The following is a 19,813-nucleotide window of genomic DNA, read 5'->3' on the forward strand; positions in this document are numbered from 1 at the left end:
TGCAACCAGCAGCAACTAAACTCTGCATTATAGGGCCAACTTAAAAAAAAACAAAACAAAAAAAAACATGAAATCTGACTTCTGACTGTAAAAGTTCAGGTTCCAGATGAACGTGGGTGTTCAGTGTAGCTTTATATTGCTTTTTCCCCTCCTCCTCCTCTCAACATGAGTGCTTTGGTAACATCTTGCATTATATTTCTCATTTTCACGGCGTCACCTGTTCTCACTGGAGTTGCGTCAGTCAGAATAACACCGCGGTGCGTCTGTTGGTTCAGTCCCCGCAGGAATAAAACTAGAAATCATTTCGCCTTTTTTTTTATTCTAATGACTCCTAAATGGGAATAATGAAAAAGCCTGATCCTCAGGTGTGTGGATAAACGGATAACACCTCCCAGCGTGGCCCCGCCCCGTCGTGACGCTCTCTGGAGGTCGTTTTTAAGCCGCTGGCTTCGATGACCTGCAGAAGGACTCGGGGCTAAAACGCCGTGGACCTCCTGAGGTACGTTCCGGAGTTTTCCTCACTTGAAGCATCTCAGCGTCTCCCTCCCCAACATGTCCAACGCCACCTCCCTCCACCAGAACTCCACCGGCGCCCCCCTGCTGTGGTACCGGTTTCCACAGTGCGCCGCCGTGCCGTACGCCTTCATCTTCTACTACGGGGTCAAGGTGTTCAACCTGGCCGTGGGGACGCCGTGCAACGCCTTCGTCGTCTGGCAGATCGCGGCGAGGAAGAGCGACGCCTCCACGTCGGACGTCTTCATCCTGAGCCTGGCCGTCCTGGACGCCTGCTTCTGCCTCATGACGCCCGTCGACCTGGTCAACACCCTGCTGGTCGACGACTTCCGCGTCTGGCACTACAAGAAGTTCATGTACGGGGTCAAGGACGTGGCGCCGCTCTTCCTGGTGAGTTCTCAGAGCGGAGTCATGAATAAACGCACCACTCCTGTGGTGTGACTGGTAACTGCTGATGCAGAAAGTGTATATATTCTGCTCTTATCACCAGTGGAAAAACTCTTAACGTTTCAGTATTAGAGATAAAAACTTATATTTTTATTGTTTTTTCGGGGGGAGATGAAGATGAATTTACTAGAAAATATAAACTGTAGTCTTTTAAATGACAAACAACATTTTGTTTGTTTATTTCAGTTCCAAATTTTCTTCTTTGAGCAATAAAGTCACCTTGAATTGCAGTTTTAAAGTAAATTTTTGTCCAACTGTTTTTATCTCAATTTGAAATGAAGACATTTTAGGAACTTTAATTGGAATACTGTTGAGTCATCTGTAGTTCTGCATAAACACTGTACTGATAACAGCTCAAAACAACATTCAGTTCATTTCAGTGCAGTTTATATAGCATCAATAACCACATAATTACACTGACTAAAACGTAAATGCAATAATTTTGACTTTGCTCCCTTTTTCCATGAGCTGAACTAAGAGATTAAAAACTTCTTTCTCTCAGATACGGTTCACAGATGTGTCTAAATCTGACTCAGTGAGAACCTCTCTGCTGAGATGATTCCATCCACATGTTTAATGTCCTGACAGAAACGTTCAGCAGTGTCAGCTCACGGCCCGACAGACGAACCAGCGTTCTCAGCATCTCTGCTGCTTTCTGGTATCTATTTCAGGACGTTGCTGTGTCGACACAAAGGTTTATCGGGAATGAAAACGCTAAAAACGACGTGTTTTCACATGAAGCATTGTGACTTTCAGAAAGCATACATTCATTAAGGAACAACCTCTTGATAATAAAAATATTCTAAAAAAATGTATTGATTTCCACCTCTGGTTAGTTATTTTTATGGCATATGGAGTAAAATGTATGATCTGGTTGGTGACACTGATTCCCTTTGTGATCACAGAACAGCTTTTGGGTTAAATCATGGAAAAATATCTGATCCGGTCCGAACCAGAAGTAGAAACGACAGACAGTGTCACTCTGCCTCCTCCAGGTCTGCATCTCTGTAGACCGCTACGTGGCCGTGGTCTACCCGGTGCTGTTCGCCGGTATCCGTGACAACAGGATCCGCTCGGGGCTCTGCCTGCTGGTCTGGGGTCTGGTCCTGGCTCACGGCGTCGCCAAGAGCGTCCTGGGAAGAAAGGGCGTCAACAACATCTTCAGCGGCGTCATCCTGTTCGCCTTCGCGGTCATGGTCTTCTGCAACGTCTCGGTGGTGTGGGCGCTGCGCCGCTCGGTGGCGGGGAAGGAGGAGATGCACCCGGTGAAGAGGAGGGCCTTCAGGATGGTGCTGATCAACCTGGCCATCATCGTGGTCAACTACCTGCCGCCCGTGGCGCTCATGCCCTTCGCGCCCTACTACACGTTTGTGGAGTTCAACTGTCAGATCACGACCAGCGTCTTCTCCATCATGGACCTGAGCTGCAGCATCGAGCCGCTCCTCTACATCACCAAGATGGAGCGCACCGACGGCGGCGGCTGCTGGCGGAGCCGCCGCTCCAGGAGCCGTCCGGACGGTTCCCAGAAATCCTCCGGTCAGCAGCCGTGAATCGGAGTGAACCCGGCGGCGTTTGATCAAACAAGCAAAGCCCTCAGGACTGATGAAGCACTTAGCAGCCGGTTAGCCTGTAAATGAATCGGCGTCTCTCAGTGGGATCAATTAACCCAGAATAATGAGCCATGATGTGCAACTTTATGCAAGTTAGTACAGGAGATGACCAGCACTGTCATGACATTAGGAGTTTTCACCCTCTTTCTCATTTTCATTTAAAAATTCATCCGTTTGGTCTGTTTGAGCCATTTTCTTCATGACAAACCAAAAATAAAGCTACTGGCTGAAAAGGAGCTGAATTTTATTGAAGTCCAGGAGGTAAAGGTGAAGGATCTTCCACACGTTGAACCATTCATGAGCAGCTCCCCATATCAACTGACATGAAATCACAAGACAGGAAATGAAACCATGTTTTGAATCCAGAGAGTTTATCTCAAACACTCTTCAGCAGGAGTATAAAACAGATCAGCTTCACATAGAATATTGCTAAAAAAGTGGCATCTCAACATCATTAAGCTTCAAGTTCAAAGATCTGTCAGACCCCGTTTTCATGGCATTTCAAGTCGGAACACATCGGATTTTCAAAACGATGTCCGCTCGCACTGAAAACGAAGCAGTTAGCTTGTCGGGCTACCAGTTGTTTGTTTCTGTAACGAAGCAGAAAGTCTCGATATAAACATGAGCAGACCGTAGGAACGACGTGCGTCAGTGGTGGGTGAGTTTGGAGTGGATCTCCTCCAGACTGTCCGCCAGGGCTTCAGGGCCGTCCTCGGAGGTCACGTACCCGGGGTAAATGGGAAAGAACTGGGGCGGCGTGCTGCTGTGACCTTTAACCTCTGGCGGCGGAGGCAGAAACAGCGGTATCAGCTTCGCGTGAGCGTAGTCGATCTCAAAGCCCTCGAAGATGAGCCCCACCCCCCAGGCGCCCAGCGCCTCCTCCAGGAGCCGGGACACCTTCCGGGCGGCCAGCACCAGCTCCTCGTAGTCCCTCCTCTCCAGTCTGAATATGTCAGAGGTCAGAGGTCGGCGGGGCACCAGCACGGTGAAGCCGGGAGAGTTGGGGAAAGGGGTGAGAAAGGCCACGTGGCCGCCGTCCTCCCACACCCGCCACTGCTGCTCCTCCCCGCGGACGATGCGCGGGAACAGGCCCGGGTGGGCGGGGTCGTCTCCCAGGAAGCGCAGGTCGGGGGGCGCGTCGGGGGAGGGCAGCCTGGACCGGATCCGGGTCTGGATCTCCGTCAGGCTGGAGTCGCTCCAGCGCGGGGCGGTCTTCGATGTGCAGTAGCCCGGGTCCACGATGTTGAACTCCTCGTCCCCGGCCAGGTGGGGGCGCCACTCCGCATCGAGGCCGTGCAGGGGGAGGATCCGGATCTGCAGGAAAACATGGATTTGCATGATTTCCCTCTAAAACACTGAATTGCCTTCAACTCCCCCGGTTTAGTGTCGGGAGTCCTCCTCACTCATTCCCAGCCTTCATCGTCTCCCCGGAGAGGACTGACCTGAGCCGGGGTGTGTGTGTGCGGCCTGCTGACCAGCGCACACCTGCGGACGCCCAGCCCCTCACACAGCCGCCGGGACACGGCTCGAGCCCCCAGCAGCCAGGACAGGTACTCGGCCTCCTCCAGGTGGAAGATGCTCCCCCCGAGGGGTCCAGGGGCGCGTCTCTCCAGGATGACGGAGCCCGGCGTCCAGGGCCGGGGGTGGAGGTGGGCCACCAGGCCCTCCGACTCCCAGACCACATGACGGAGAGCAGGCGAGGACATGCTGCAGAGAAGGGACGGGGGGACGACAGAGTGAGGCGAAGTAATGCTGTTTAATACTGAGAATTTAGATCTGCAACACTGGATTTGAACACAGTGAAGAAATGTGTGAATATGGTTTAAATTCTAAAAACATCTATAAAAGCTCCCCACACTGTGTGTAATCAGATTCAGTCAAAGCCAGGCTGTCGGTGAGTTTGCAAAAACATGTAAAACAAATGCATAAGTAGTGATAGAGTTGGTGAAAATTAGGATAGAGGTTCAAATAACCTCGTGTTCAAACTATTTCAACATTTCCAGAGGCTCGTGATCACATGTGACCCTGGAGCGCCTTCCTGGGGGTAATCACGTTACATTTTAGGGTTTTGATTCACTTGAACTTGTACTCATAATGAAAATTCCACGATTTTATCATTTAAACTCAGGATTCTGTCATGAAATAGTTTCTCTGTGATGCGTTTGAAGTGAACCTACCTTCTAATCAGGACCCTGCTAAACAGCATAAAGAGGCTCAGACAGACCTGCCGCTCGGCTCCGCTCGGCTCTGTTCGGCTCCGCTCGGTTCTGAACTGGTCGGCTCCGAGTTAAAGTCTAAAGTGTGAAAGACACACACGGCGATAAGCACGCAGACTGCGGCCGCTCTAAACCACATCAAACGCCGCAGTCTAATGAGGAAATATATTTAAAATCAACTTTTAACAGCAGTATGAACGGAAGACTTCCTCTTTTACTCCTTCTGCCCCAAACTGCTGTCGAAACTTCTTCTGCGGTCAGTCACTGTGATGGCAGATTTGGTTTGCAGCCACATTACGGCGCCCTCTACAGGACAGTAGTGACACTGCATCATAAAGCGCTTAAACAACGCTGTAGTTAAATGCATATAAATATTTTATCAAAAGATTCGGGAAGCAAGATAATTAAACAATATATTTGTCGAATTGTAAAACATTGATTTTTTTTATAATTTGATTGATTAAATTTTTTATAACATGTAAAAAAGCATTCGTATCAACATTTTATATGAGCAAAGTAGCATTATATATGAACAAAGTAATCTAGTGAAGAACATCTCAATTCGGTGAAAAAAATAAACTGAGTATACAGAATCATCACATTCAGATGACATATTTTTTTTCAAGGAAAATAAATGACACAAAAGGAAAGCATCTTTTTTTAGTGTTGTGATCCTGTTGGAAAAACTGACCCTTGAAATATCCTTCAAATGTCTTTAGAGTTGATGTTGAAGATTTGAGTGGCTTTAAGTGGTGGACTTCAAAAACAAAGTTTGTGTGCAGTTCTAAAATGTGACAGCAGGTGGCGCCTTTTCATCACAAACAGCAGACCCACCCACAGAGACACACTGCTGTTAAACGTTTTAATTCTGCTCTTTAAACCTTTCGAGTATCATTTTACATCATTACTCTCAACTCAGCTTGAAGATTTCATTCAAACTCTGTCCTGCTTTCTGTACTGCACTCGATTCCTCTTTCAGAGGAATGCCAACAGTTACCCTGCAGAGAACTTATTTACTACACACACACTCACACACACTCACACACACACACACACACACACACACGCCTACATATCCTAATCTTGTTTCTTGTCACCGCAACTACTTCCTTCACCTTAACCTACATCTCATCTCAACATTTTCTGAGCAGTGAAGGAAGTGAGTCTTCGTTTGCAGAGAACAACGCCACCTTTTCCTCTGAAGCTCAACAGATACGATCTCGTTCTTGTACTTATTGGTAAAAACCTTCTTTCACAAATCAAACTGATTAATCTGTCCACTTTATTAGATTCACAGTGAAAGGGGGCATCGTCCAGGGCTGACTGAGACTCCCATTTACCTTACATGCTTGGAATTTCAGAGGAAACTGGAGATGTGTGCACACACACACACACACACACACACACACTGAAGTTTATTCTGTGTCGTGACTCCTTCCTTGGCCTCACATGAACAGCAGAGTGGACTGGTGCGTCGTCCCACTTTCCGGGAGTAAATCTGTCCTCCTAATCTGAGTCCACGGCGGCGGTAATGAGCTCAGCTGCTCGGAGATCCCGTGTGATGGATGTCCGCTGAAAGGTTCCCTTCGTTCAGCGGTGGAAGACAAGAACGCTGAGAGAAAGCATGTGACTGACCTGACACACTGTCCGGGTGTGTGTCCTGTTTAAACCCTCTCAGCTTTCATCTTTTTTCTCCTCCTTACCCCGGCTATTCTCTCTGAGGCCTGCGTTACGTGGAGCTGACCCTGGACGGGCAGGGTGGGGTCACTCTCTCTGTTTGCTGTCAAATAAACTGCTGTTGGTTCCAGGATGTTTCCGACCTTCAGCCTGTGGACTCTGGATGAGAGGATAAACACCACGGAGAGTTCTCAAAAGGTCAAGATGATCATATCTAAATCAAACATGAGCATTCCTTCAGGACACTTTAGAAAAACTAATATTTTTATGGGATTTATGGGTCATTGGAGTACAAACCACTCCCTTCTTAATGGAATAAAACGATCTTGGTACACACACAGGCCAGTTAATAATGTGTTCAGTCAATGTGTGGCTCTGGGAAAAAGGAGAGTCGTGTTTTGTGGCTTTCACAGCCATCACAGACGTCGACCTCTGATCTAAAAGTAGGTTTGATCAGAAATACTAACTGGAAGTTGCGTAAGTTTGGCCACAGCTCTTCACTTCCTGGCTGCTGTCCTGCTGCTAACGAGCACTGTGTGTGTTCGTGAGTTCAGGAAGTCCAGAAGAAGAAGGAGGAAATCCTCTGTGTGTGTGTGTGTGTGTGTCAGGTATTCATCTGTCCTGACGGAGCATTGTGGAGACATGCCAGGCCCTCATGAAAAACAGATTTTATATCTCAGCGGGGCTTTTACCTGGTTCAATAAAGGATATAATAATAACTTAATCGAGGATCCAAGCAGGGATGGAACAACAGCTGTTACTGCAACACCTGAAATAATCTGCCTGGGCTCCAGAAAACTGAAACTGTATGAAAAGAGTCTGAAACTGTAGGAAAAGAGTCTGAAATATATTCAAAGCAGTCTGAAACTATAACTGACATTTACAGTTTTTTTTCTTTATCAAAGTAGCTGCAGTTTCCTTCTTTTGAAAAATAATCTTATTTTATTTTGTAGTATTGTGGAGTTTTAATAAGACATAGACACAATAAAGAGTTCCAAAATGAGGAACGATTTATTTTTTATCCATTCATTTGATGTAATTTTGGAATTACTTTTCTTTTGCTTCAAGCACTTCAACCTTTATAAAAGAAATTCTGTTAAATGTTTTCGATTCCTATCTGCACAAACCATTTGGAGTTGTCTAAAGATGTGCATTAAAAGCTACCATGCTCTCATTTTACTGATCTGAAGGTCAAGTTAGGCTTTATGTGCCTGAAATAGGTTTGACTTCACTTTGTTCAGGACTGTTCTTCTCGGCTCTCTGCGACCCAAAGCTTCTTTATGACTAGCTTTATCTTTCATTCACCACGGGCATTAAACTCAGAGTCTAGAGCTGTCTGATCGTTCTTTCTTTTTATCTTTTCATATCTTTTCACCTTCTCAAACCTGCTTTGCTGTTATGAAGCTCACATGAACACAGCATCACATGTTCAGCCTGACCACAGTATTCACTGGAATCTGCTTGTTTTGCCTTCATTTTCTGAACACTTGAAGACATTGTGTGAGAGAAAAGGCTTGAAAGTATTTCAATAGAAATGAATGAGCTAATAAAAAAGGAATCCTCTTTTTTTTTGGTTTGGCATGTAAAATGTGTGAATGTTTCCTTTTGTATTGAGGAAAAGTATCAAACAGATTAATCTGTTATTCATTTGAGAAACGGATCGAACCTTTAAAAATTCACTCTGATCCAGCAGTTATTCGCAGAAATATTTATCCTGTGTAAGAACAGAACGAGACAACCTGTAAAGACTGTATTTCAGTTCAGGGCAGTAAAGTCTGTTTAAGTGCAGGGTATGTTTGGGCGATCATCAGCAGAGCGGACTTTATCTACTTTAAACCAAACTCAGGAGGGAAAAACAGAGAAAAAAAATGAAAATTACATTAATCGGTTTGTCTTGAATACTGATAGCGATCAACAAATGAATGAACTTGAAAAACAAATTCAAAATGAAAAAAAAACCAGAAATGTTTCTCGATTCTCTCTCTAAGTTTACGCTCAGCTGTCCGTTGGTAAATCAAATGATTTTAACACTTCTAGTGACTCCCTGGTCCGTCTGATGCCATCCCGCCCCTCTATTTCCAATACGACTCCATCCGCCCGGGATCACTGACCACATGCGGGAGTCAGGCCTGATATCCTCCAGGAATAGCCCGGTGAACAGCGCCGGGGCAGAATATCAGAATGTGTCACATTTGCTGGCGGCCGCCGACTTACAGTAGAATAACTATGAATAGCCTGACAGCCTTACCGGGTTTCGGTCATCTGACCGGCGAAATGCCGTCCGGCGCTGTACTGCGGTGTGGAATACGGCTGAGGATTGTTCCTGCGGGCTGCGCGGGGACGCCGCCAGTTCAGGCAGGTTTTACGAGCTTGGCTCTGGGAGCAGATCTGGAAAGGAAGTCCAGGAGGTCTTCACGTGGAAACTACCCTCCAAAGACAGCCTGCTCCCTGAACTACTCAAACAATTCCAAAGAACACCAATCAGAGACCGGTCTGTTTCATTCTGTGCTCTGACTCATGGGAATGTTTCAGGATTCTACCGTCACAGTTTACGCTTCATGATTTTTTCATCTTGTGGCTGGGTGTAGCTCTCCTCTCCTTTCAGGGGCTCGACTGGTGTTTCTTGGGAACTCCTGACTCACCGTGTATGTGTGTGTGTGTGTGTGTGTGTGTGTGTGTGTGTGTGTGTGTGTGTGTGTGTGCAGGTCTGCAGTTTCTTCATTTCTTTTCACTACATTGAATCTGACAGCCTGAAATGGCCTGAAAAGTGTCCGAAACCGTCTGAAACTGAATGATAACTGCCTGGAACTGTCTGAAACCCTTCAGAAACTTACTGAAAACTACCTTGAATTGTCTGAAACCCCTTAGAAACGGTCAGAAATTTCCTGAAAACTGCCTTGAACATTACTGAAAACTGCCTGGAACTGTCTGAAACTCTCTGAAACTCACTGAACACTTCCTGGAATTGTCTGAATCCCCCCAGAAATTGTCTGAAATGAGTGTCGGACTGTCTGAAGCCCTCAGAAACTGGATGAAACTGTCTGTTGAGTGTCTAGAATTGTCTGAAAAGGATCTGAAACTGACTGAAAATTCCGTAGTAACTGAGTCAAACCAGGTCAAAAGCTAATGTTGGGTTAGCACAGACAGAAACAGCTTTTCAGTAAAGTCATGGACTTTTCAACATAACGTGAACTACAGTCTTTCATCGTTGTAGGAAGGTTCAGGGGCCATGAGGGAAATCCTCAATCTGCTCATAAGATGAGCCCCTGCTCAGTGAGGCCACGTGTTTAGACAAGTATTTTCATTTAACGTGAAACACAATCCTTTTACAGTGTGAAACACGCTTTATGGGCAGAGTAATGCTGCTTTCCTGCTGCCTGAAGGATCTGAAATCCAAAGACCCCGCGGTTTTCAGGAGCCTGCTGTGCTTCGTCAGCAGAAACTGAGTTTTACTGTTGTTTTAACGGCCGGTTTGTCTGTTTCAACCAAATGTACCTTCGGCTTTGCTACTTCGAAGTGGCTCTATGGATACGTTATTGTTTGATTCATGTTCAAAATGAGCTTCCAAAGGGATAAGCTCATGAAGCTGACTGACTTGCCACAGATTTACGAATCGCTCTAACTGAGTTTTTCAAAGAGAAGACGTCATTCAGTGTCTGGAAAGCAGCATGAACACGTCAGAGTGAGACTGTTGGCTACGTCGCTTCTGTCGACACAACAAAAGAACAAATTGGTGCAGAGAGGACTGTCCAACATATTTGCGAATCCATTCACAATACGGTCACGAGTGCAGAAAACAAAGCCAACGCCACAGCGAGCGTCTTCGCCGTTAATGTAGGGACGAACAAAGCCAGGCTGTGCGACGGTTACGTAAGACCAAGACCTCCTCAAGCGTGCAAATCTCCCGGACCGAGACACATGACTGCACCCAGAGCAGGATCAGTGATCACATCTGAAGCGATCTCCGTCCGTTCGCACGAGGACGCAGAGCACCAATTCTCCAAACAGTAGTGGAACTCCGGTGAACCCGGCCGCCGTGACGTGCAGAGGAATGCCGCCGGACGGGAATAGATCAGGAACTCCGCTCGCAGCGAACCGCTCCCTTCACCTGCTGGCACGCAGAATCACAAACATTCGTTCAGAGGATGTGAAAAGAAACATGGCCGCTCCTGTTTTATGTCAGTATTCTGACGGTCAATGGATCAAACTTGAGCAGCTCAGCTCCGCCCTGAACCCTGAAGGTCACATCTCACGTGCCGAGGAAACCACGTGTTTTGATTACTGACCTGTTCAAACACCCCGATCAGTCGAGAGGTCAGAGCTGAGCTGCTTTTTGACGAGTTCGTTCACACACTATCACACTTTAAACAAGGAACACAGAGCTGCTTCAGAGAAGAGCGCCTGGCTCTGCTCTGGGGAAGTGAAACGTGCTGCTGTAACGTTTGCTCTCTGAACTTTTCAGTTAAGTTTTGTTTATTCAGTGCCAATAACAACATGGCGTCCTGTTGAAGTTTGAGAGACAAAATCAACAATCGACAGCGAAGAGGAAGAAATAAAGCCAAGGCTGTGTTTACACGACGACACTGACAAGTGAAAACAGAAAACCTTCGTAGCATTTTGGTTGCCCAGAGACACTGAAATTGCCAGTTTTCGAAAACAGTTCCCAACTTGAAAATTTTTGAAAATGTTGCGACACGGTCGCTATGGAAACAGGGGAAAACACAATTTTTCCGGCGTGCTACAGCCGCGGTGCACACACAGGGGCAGCATTTCAGAAAAGTTGCATTTTCTTGGAGATGGAGTCGAAGCGTTTTCAAAAAGTTCCACCTTGGAAGTTGTTTTCAAAAAGTTGCTTTCTCAGCGGCTCAGAGCTTCATTGCCGTGTAAACAGACATCTTAAACACCTGAAAACGCTCTAACATAGTGACTTCACTGAGCTCCACTGTTGAGATTGCTGTCATGCTCCAATACAAAACTTTAAACATTTTCCTTTTCAACATCTGGCTCCGGTCACTTTAATATATGACACAGAGCCTGCAGGTTGTGTTATAAATGATAAAAACGACGCTGAACTGGGAAAACACAGCGAGGACTGAGCTTCTCCATGGAGAGAGCGGCATTCGTGACTTGACCTCCGTTGACCTGGATGTGTTGCGTTGCCGTGGCGATGCTGTCAGCAGCCTGACAGGCTGGTTGGAGCACGTCAAAAGCTGCTGCTACACACTCAGACCTGCTGACGGCTTCGTCTTAACAGGTCTGAGACAGACGCTTTAGGTCGGCGCCATGTCTTCACTAAGCTCTGAACTGCAGAGAAACATTTTCTGCTTCAACAGACGGAAAGAGATATTCATTCTGAGGTGAAAACTTGTCACACGCAGCTGGCCAGATGTGCCTCCTCTTGAAAAGTAGATCAATCAATAGGCTTTATTGGGGGTGCATCCCATTTAGCTTCGGCCTGTTTACGTGCATGAGCGCTCACTGTTTGTGCACTTTGGTTCTGACCAGGTTTCCAGTGTGTGCTCAACAAAAAGGACACAGAACAAAGTCAACAGTGAGACAGGCCGGCGTGAGACTGAGCCGCTGCGGCCTTTTGTTCACGCACAATGTCACACACAAAGGAAACAGACGGCCCAAAAAACTGAGGCTGAATGTGACTGTTTGGTGTCGTGTTCCTGTAGAAAGAACCTCAAAAACAAATATCACACTAAAAAAAAAAGGAGACATAAAGGCTGTACGTTACACTCTCCACCGCCATAATATATAATGTAGATGAACAGCATCATCAATCAGGCACAGGTGCTCGATTTGGGTATTATTTTGCTTTTACTTACCAAATTTTAACACAAATAACTGTAATTTTTACTCTCTATACTATTCAAACTCTTTAAGCTGTTTGGAATAACTCAGAGCTACTCTGGAAGGAATCAAGTCACATCAAGAATGGTTGAATAAAAAAAAAACACAATAATGAATGTGAACACCAAGGCTTCCTTTAGATTTCACACAAAATAACAAAAGGAAACTAATGGTGTTTTATGTGAAGTCAAAATTTGATTTTTTAATTAAAGAAATTGCTCAAAGGTTTGATAGAAGTTGTATCTTTGAGGAAGGAGTTGCTGTTTTCACATCATAGAGTGTGGTTACATGATGTTTTTAGTTAGGAATTGGTTTATTCTTAATTAAGCAATTCAGAATTATATTCATGAGCGTCGTGTTTACATGGGAAAAACAAAGATTAAATCCTCTGTGAAGCGTTCTGATTGGACGGGACGGCCGTGGCGTACTGACGTCTCCCGGAAGTAAACAGCGTTTTTCTCGTCTTTCTTTCTCGATTAACTTTGACGCTACAGCTTTGAAAATGTCTGCGTTGTTAAGCGCCGGTCGATACATTACATCCAGTTCTACTAAAACTCCGGTTAAATAAATCGTCTCCGTACGAGTCCAAATGCGTACTGCGAGCCGCCATCTTGGAACATTGCGTCATCACGATGGAGCATGCGCAGAACGACCAGAATTAAGCCGCCTAATTAGCATATAATTTTGCTTCCACAGGAGAATAATCTCGACGGTTTTTTTTTTTATTTAAACTTAATCCTGAATAAAGTTTTCAGGCGTTTACATGCTCATTTTAGAACAGAATAAGGCTTTATGGAGGAACTAAAAGTCCCGGTACAACTTTAAACTTTCCCACACTAATATGTGTACTTTTATTGCGTGGAAACAACGTTTCTGCGCAGATGAAGCATAAATGCTGCTGATTCAGCTCACGGGGAACCTGAACGTTCAGCCATAACAAAGCAGCCTCGTCACGTTATCGCTCCCGTTCCGACCCGCAGCCTCCTCGCTCCGCTTATCTGGCTCTTCTCAGGAGGGCAAGGCCTCACAGATGAGGAGGCTATCAGGGAGGAGTGAGCACCAGTGTGTGTGTGTGTGTGTGTGTGTGTGTGTGTTGGGGTCTTACTGCCAAACCTAAATTTACACAGCTGCCTGACAGGAGTCAGCACATTGAGTTGGCTGTAGGCCACACACTCCCTCACACACACACACATACATACACAGAGTGGTATTTCTCACACACACACACACACACACACACACGTGTTCACTTCGAGGGTCTGAAATCAGAAGCTTTCATGAATATTTACAGATGTGGGTCCAGCCCGAGCTGTGAGAGCGTCGGTGTGGGAGAGAGGCGAGTGTCGTCTGCCTTCACACCAAGGACCTTCCCATCAAACACTGCACCAGCTGTGTGTGTGTGTGTGTGTGTGTGTGTGTGTGTGTCTGCTTTCCTCTTCAGCTGCAGGCGCTCAATGGCGACCCCAGTGACCCCAGTGACCCCAGTGAGCCCATCACTTTCAATAGGACTGGCAGGCTCAGTCAAAGAAGCATGTACACACACACACACACGCACACACACACACACACACACACACACATGCAGTTACTGATCGGTGTCCCTCTGCTTGGTTCCTACGGAACGTGATCGAACAGAGAACCAAAGAATCACATCCAAACCTGAAGATGGTTTAATCGAATATGTTGATATTTTTACAAAAATTAAAACATCTACAAGCAAAAATAGCGACAATCTCAACATGAATCCAGTTCAGTGACATTATTTGGTGCAAAACCTGTTTAAAAACCTTCTCTAGCTGTTGGGTTTTCAGGAAGTTGCCCTGACCGCAGGGCTTTGAGGCCAGTCTGACAGTAACGAGGCTTTTACTACTGCAACGACACGTCACCAGTAGGGTGAAACTAACCCGTGTCACGACGGTCTAAACCAGCCCACGTGAACAATCCAGCGCTTGGTGAATTCTGCTTCACAGTGATAGGAAGAGCCGACATCGAAGGATCAAAAAGCCACGTCGCTGTGGAAGCTTGGCCGCCACAAGTCAGTGATCCCTGTGGTAACTTTTCTGACACCTCCTGCTTAAAACCCAAAAAGTCAGAAGGATGGCGAGGCCCCACTTTCACGGTCTGTACTCATACTGAAATGAAGGTCAAGCGAGCTCTCGTCCTTATGCTCCCAGTGCTATTCTCAGTGTTGTGTTCACTATGGCTTAAAAAACATTTTTATAATTTCCTTGTTCCTTTTGGCACACCGAGTGGAGCCTCAACCTGCACACATTGTGATAAGATGAACTTAGAGAAGCTGTGTGAGCGAGACTTCTCATACAGCTCCATTTTTATTTATACTTAATCACTGTTGAAAATACATTTAGATGACAAAAAATAATCTTTCATACCGATATTCATGATGTTCCTTCTGCTGAAATTCATCTGATTTCCTGCTTTAAGTGATTCCACTACAGGTGAGCTGTGATGACTCTGAACCATCAGTACTTATAACTTTCAACTATTTACATGAGAAAACCCTCTAAGACTGGACAAAAACACACAAAACTCATGATCAAGTTCTCGCAGACATTTATTAGAAAAAAGAAAAAGCAAAGCATTTGTACAGGCCGAACAGCGGAGCTAAGAGAGAGAGAGAGAGAGCTGCTGCAGAGTGATGGGAGTTTCATCCAGCGATAAATAAGAAAAGCCACAGTCAGCGAGCAAACGGAGAAAACTATGTACACAAAATGTTGACAGTGTGACATCGATTTCATAAATAGGCTGAGGCCCCTTTCTGGACTTGAAGCTGTTGGAAGAAGTTGAGGACGGGGTGAAGCTGGGGGGGGGGGGGGGGGGTGTCAGCGGGGTGACGGAGGACAGACTAATCTTTCGGGGACAGATGTGGGAGTTGAACGCTCTGCTCATGGGTTCCTACCACACGACTCGGGGTGAAGCTGATTCTAGTTTTCTGCATGCCTAGTCTGCAAGGAGGACGGCACGGGGATCCGACCGGGGACCCGACCGGGGGCTGAGAGACAAGCATGTACAGATGCTTCACCTGACGACCTCCCAGCCCGCCGGCCCGCACGGCGACGCCACTCATTCATCCACCCTCACACCATCTACACACTACCTACGGTGCGCCCTGGCGGGGCGCTTCCTGTCTACGCCACGGAGCCGGTCTTCCCGCGCCGGTGCTTGCGGACCTCCTCCATCAGGTCCTTGAGGTACTGGATCTCTCGGCTGATGGACTCGGCCTTCTCGGCCAGCTCGCGGTTCCTCTTCTCCAGCTCCTCGCACTCGGTGAGCAGCAGCTCCTGCTCCACCCTCTTCTTCTGCCGGTAGCGCGTGGCGGCCGTCTTGTTCTGCTCCATCTTCTTCAGTTTCTTCTCCACCACCTTGGGGGCCCCGGACACAGACTTGACCTTGGGGGTCTTGGGGGAGGGCGCGGCGGCGGGCTCCGGCTTGACGTAGGGCTTGGTCCTGGAGGAACCGGCCGTGGGCCGGGGGGGCGGAGGAGAGGCCTGGCGGGGCGGGGAGCCTGCGGCCGACTCGATGCCGGAGTCGCTGTCGCAGTCGCTGGAGGCGGAGGTCTTCGGGGTCTGGTCGGGGAGGGGCGGCGGCGACGGACCCTCTTTGTTGGAGAGCACCACCACTAAGTGACCGGAGGAGGGGATGGAGAGCACGATGGGGGCCACGGGCGGCTCCGGGCCTCCGCTGGCGTCTGGGAGGAAGGCGGCGGCAACGGACGGGGTGGTTTTCTCGGCGTCCAGGACGTCCACCTCGCTGCCCAGCTCCAGCGTGTACACCGGGGAGGAGGGGGGGCAGGAGGAGGGGGCCGGGGAGAGCGGCTCGCTCTTCACGGGCTCCAGGGGGAGGGGCGGGACGCCGGGCAGCGGCAGGCCCAGCTCCAGGCCTCCGGGGGCGAAGGGCTCCAGCTCCAGACCCATGTGGGAGTCGAAGGAGGCCAGGAGGTCCTCGGGGGAGTCGGGGGACTCGTCGGACGAGCAGGAGCCGATCAGAGACTCCAGGTCAAATTCACTCAGGTCAATTTTTTCCGACATCCAGTCCATGCCATCGAACGCATCATCTGCTGAAGTAAAAACAAACAGGAGGATTTGATCATTAATACTTCAATAACCTCAGTTTCCTGTTCTGTGGAATCTGAAGCATCCACCACTGAATCCACAGACTACGCCTCACTAAACCAGTCTGGGACTTCAGTGACTCATGGCTCCGCCTACCAGCTCTGAACCAATGACTTCACCCCCTCCCTCCCTAAACCACACCTGGTAATTACTCTCCACACAGCCTCAATTCCATGTTCTACAAAGTGCGTCGAGTCTTGTGTTAAAGAGAAGATTGACTTCAGTCCAGAATAACCATCATTAGATAAACCGATTACTCTTGAGTGAATCAGTCCATCATGTGGCCTTCATTCACCGGGGGGGAAGAGTCCTGAATACCACCACATTAAAACATCTGGGTCAGGCTGCCTGAGGCCAAAACTCATAAAACACATCTGAAAGCAACTAACGTTCCCAGCTGGAAAGTACAGAGTTACAACCAGAACTATAGAGAAACGTCCACATACAGCAGCGAGACGTTAACGCCGGCTCCTCCTCACCTTTGCTATCGTCTGCTCCGACGCCGGAGTTGAGCAGGTCGCCGGCCACCAGCCAGGGGAGAGACTGCAGGTCGGCTCTGGCCTTGGTTCCCAGGAAGGAGGAGGACTGGGTGGGAGGGGGAGAGGGAGGCGGCGAGGTGGAGGAGAGCGGAGAGAACGACACGGTCTGATAAGGAGACAGGGACGATGCACTGGAGGAGGAGGAGAAAGAGGAGAGGGGGGGCGACGCTGGCGCCTTCCCCTCTAGAGAGGAGGAGGGAGAAAGAGCTTCTTCTTCATCTTGGTCCAGAAGGGGCCCCATGGGGTCAGCCATCAGAAACGAGTGCCCTGCAGGACACAACAAAGGTCACTTTCTCATGACTCTCCTGAGAAGGGCTGCTCTCAGTGCTTTAAACACCCTCGCAACGCGACACCCACCGAAGCACAGGGCCTCCACGTCCTCCAAGGCCAGCTGGGAGAGTGTCATCGCTGCTGCTGCTGGTCAGTGGTATCCGTGAGCCGGCGTACAGGAACAGGCGAGAGTCCAGTGACGATATCAAGTCGAGGGGATCGGTTCTGCTGTCGACGGCAGCAAAGCTGAGGGTGGTTGCCGAGAGAGACCTGGGTGGAGGACAAAACCGTGTTTTGGTGAGAACATGGAAGAAAACTGCATCAGAACCACATCTGATCAATAAACATCCTGCTCCGATATCGTGTCTATACATCTAGATGTTAGATTGAAAAAAGATACACTGTGATCGAGCCAATGCATAAGAAACGTGAAGAAAATTAAGTCAATATTCAACTGAAATGGATTGAAGTAGTATGCTTTATTTGAAGTCGTCACTCACAACACACGGATATGCATCCGTTTTAATTTTCATTCTGTTTTATTTCTTTAAGTTGCTTTTCAATTTTTTTTGTATGTTCTATTCTGTAAGGAGCAACACTGCAGAACCATTTCCCTGAGATTAATGAGGTATTTCTATTAGTATCGACACACACGCACACACACACACACAGATAATGGCATGTAAAGACATGATTATTGCTGTGTGGGCGTGTGTAAAACAACCACAAATTCCAAACCATTATGTTCTTTGACTAATAGACATTTAAAATACTCCACTATATGTGAGTTACATAGTTGGACAACTGGAGTGAAAAGGGGAAACATGGCGTTTCTCTTTATAAAGTGATCATATGATCTGAAAAAGGCCACTTCTGCCAATAAAACCCTCTAAAGTAACACAACCCCATAAACATACATGGATCAGGACTGCAGCAGCCTCTAGAGATCCACTGTCGGACCCACACGTTTAATTTTAACTACTGACAATAAAGCAAGACGGATGTGACTTCAATAATCTATCATAATCTTTAAAACACGAATCTACTGTAAAAATCCACTGTCATGTGGCTGGAATTATCTTTTTATCAACATCCATGAGAAAGCTTCAGCAGAGTACTTCCTGTACCAGAAGCACATTTCTCCCTCCCACACACAGTAGTACAGTGTGAGAGAGAGAGTGTGTGTGTGTGTGAGTGTGTACTACGGTGGTTAAGCCTGTTAGCTCCCCGCGGAGGGGGATGGGAGGCTAAATTTGGCTAATCCGCTCCTCTGAAGTGTCGAAGCGGCGGTGATGAAGGAGAAACCCCCGCCCTCCACCGGGGGCACAACATTGCCTAATTTGGTCATGGTTCGACCGGTAACCCCGCCCCCCTCCCTCCGTGTAGGCGGGCAAACCGCCATTTTCACAACAGAGAGCCATCTGCGCGAGGCGGGTGCCGCGAGGACACGACGCTGCTGCGCGCCATTTTGGACACGCCACGTTGTCATTGTTTAATATACACAAACATCACAAAAGAGCTTCAGATAATCTAACAGTCGCGGAGGAAAAAACACGTCAAAATAGAGGGTTTGGTCGGATTTCTTCCAGCTGTCTGAGGGTCAACACGAGGGGTAAATTCAACACTAAACGGCATAACTCTCGCTGCCGGTGTTTCGGATGAAGTGGTAGTCGACTCTTCCTTTTACATCCGTCGTTGCCGCTGGTAACAGCATGCTGTAAATACCCGACAGTAGCCTTGGTGAACGCTGCTTAACCGCATTCACGACAAAATTTTTTAAGTGTCAACGTTTTCTGGATTTTACTTTAGTATCTGTAATTCCTGGCAAAAAAGTCGGGTCACCAGTTAACAAGGAAACCAGTCAATCCGCAACAGCGGGAAGGGAACCACCTCAGCTGTGACAGCCTGTAACTCGACACTCGCATACCACAACATCAGGACATTCCTCTCTGCGACCCTACTGTAAGTTCTCATGACCCCCCTGACCCCGTCCCAAAAAGGGGAAAACATAAATCGAGTTAATTCTCCCACGCAACAAGTTGATGAAGTTTAGATCACACATTGAGATGACATGTGAAATGCAGGAAAACCGCCTATAAAGAGTACTTACGCCATTTTGCCAGAAATAGCCAGTGCAGTTCGCCGTTGCACTGCCGGTTTGTTGCCGCAAGAGTCGCCGCCGCAAGCCTTCACACTGCCATGTTTCACGCCTAGGAGCGTCAAAGGAGAGCTAATTAACGATTTGACTGATACGGGAGGACGAAGGGCGGACGCGAAGAGACGCCGGGGTTTATAAACAACCGAAGCATCACGCAGTGTACGCATCCGCGGTGGCCAGTCAAGGGAGCGCTTGTTCTGTAAGCAACCGGCAGCGCGGATTGGCGGAGATTCTTTTCTCCGTCGACACAACCCATAACCACGCGATGCTCATTTAACTAGCGTCGAATAAAACAAGCGCACCCCAAAGGGGCGAGATCACTCCGCTTGATTCGCGTTGCTGATTGGCTGGATGCATATCACCCATACTGCCGACAAAATAGACCCACATGGTCCGA

The 19,813-nt window shown here is 47.8% G+C and overlaps 3 protein-coding genes across 5 annotated transcripts; 1 reads left to right on the top strand and 2 right to left on the bottom strand.

Annotated features, from left to right (window-relative positions):
* Window positions 1-552: 552 nt before the first annotated feature.
* On the top strand, window positions 553-2,510 carry LOC115391153 (G-protein coupled receptor 35). Its single transcript, XM_030095271.1, has 2 exons — window positions 553-903; window positions 1,956-2,510. The coding sequence occupies exons 1-2, from the start codon at window positions 553-555 to the stop codon at window positions 2,508-2,510; spliced, it is 906 nt and encodes a 301-aa protein (XP_029951131.1).
* A 320-nt stretch (window positions 2,511-2,830) lies between these two features.
* LOC115390366 (uncharacterized) lies at window positions 2,831-5,035 on the bottom strand. Of its 2 annotated transcripts, none has more exons than XM_030094209.1 (3): window positions 4,795-5,035; window positions 4,013-4,277; window positions 2,831-3,884 (listed from the first exon to the last, which is right to left on the bottom strand). In XM_030094209.1, the coding sequence occupies exons 1-3, from the start codon at window positions 4,923-4,925 to the stop codon at window positions 3,219-3,221; spliced, it is 1,062 nt and encodes a 353-aa protein (XP_029950069.1). In that variant the 5' UTR covers window positions 4,926-5,035; the 3' UTR covers window positions 2,831-3,218. The 2 variants fall into 2 exon arrangements, with proteins under 2 accessions (XP_029950069.1, XP_029950070.1); XM_030094210.1 differs by having other exon boundaries at window positions 4,748-4,937.
* A 9,838-nt stretch (window positions 5,036-14,873) lies between these two features.
* On the bottom strand, window positions 14,874-19,534 carry atf4a (activating transcription factor 4a). Of its 2 annotated transcripts, none has more exons than XM_030094434.1 (4): window positions 19,369-19,534; window positions 17,346-17,528; window positions 16,929-17,255; window positions 14,874-16,391 (listed from the first exon to the last, which is right to left on the bottom strand). In XM_030094434.1, exons 2-4 carry the CDS (start codon window positions 17,392-17,394, stop codon window positions 15,466-15,468), a joined length of 1,302 nt encoding a protein of 433 aa, XP_029950294.1. In that variant the 5' UTR covers window positions 17,395-17,528; window positions 19,369-19,534; the 3' UTR covers window positions 14,874-15,465. The 2 variants fall into 2 exon arrangements, with proteins under 2 accessions (XP_029950294.1, XP_029950293.1); XM_030094433.1 differs by having other exon boundaries at window positions 14,874-16,394.
* Between the last annotated feature and the right edge of the window lie 279 nt (window positions 19,535-19,813).

Source organism: Salarias fasciatus, chromosome 6, assembly GCF_902148845.1.
Source record: "Salarias fasciatus chromosome 6, fSalaFa1.1, whole genome shotgun sequence".
Lineage (NCBI taxonomy): Eukaryota > Metazoa > Chordata > Actinopteri > Blenniiformes > Blenniidae > Salarias > Salarias fasciatus.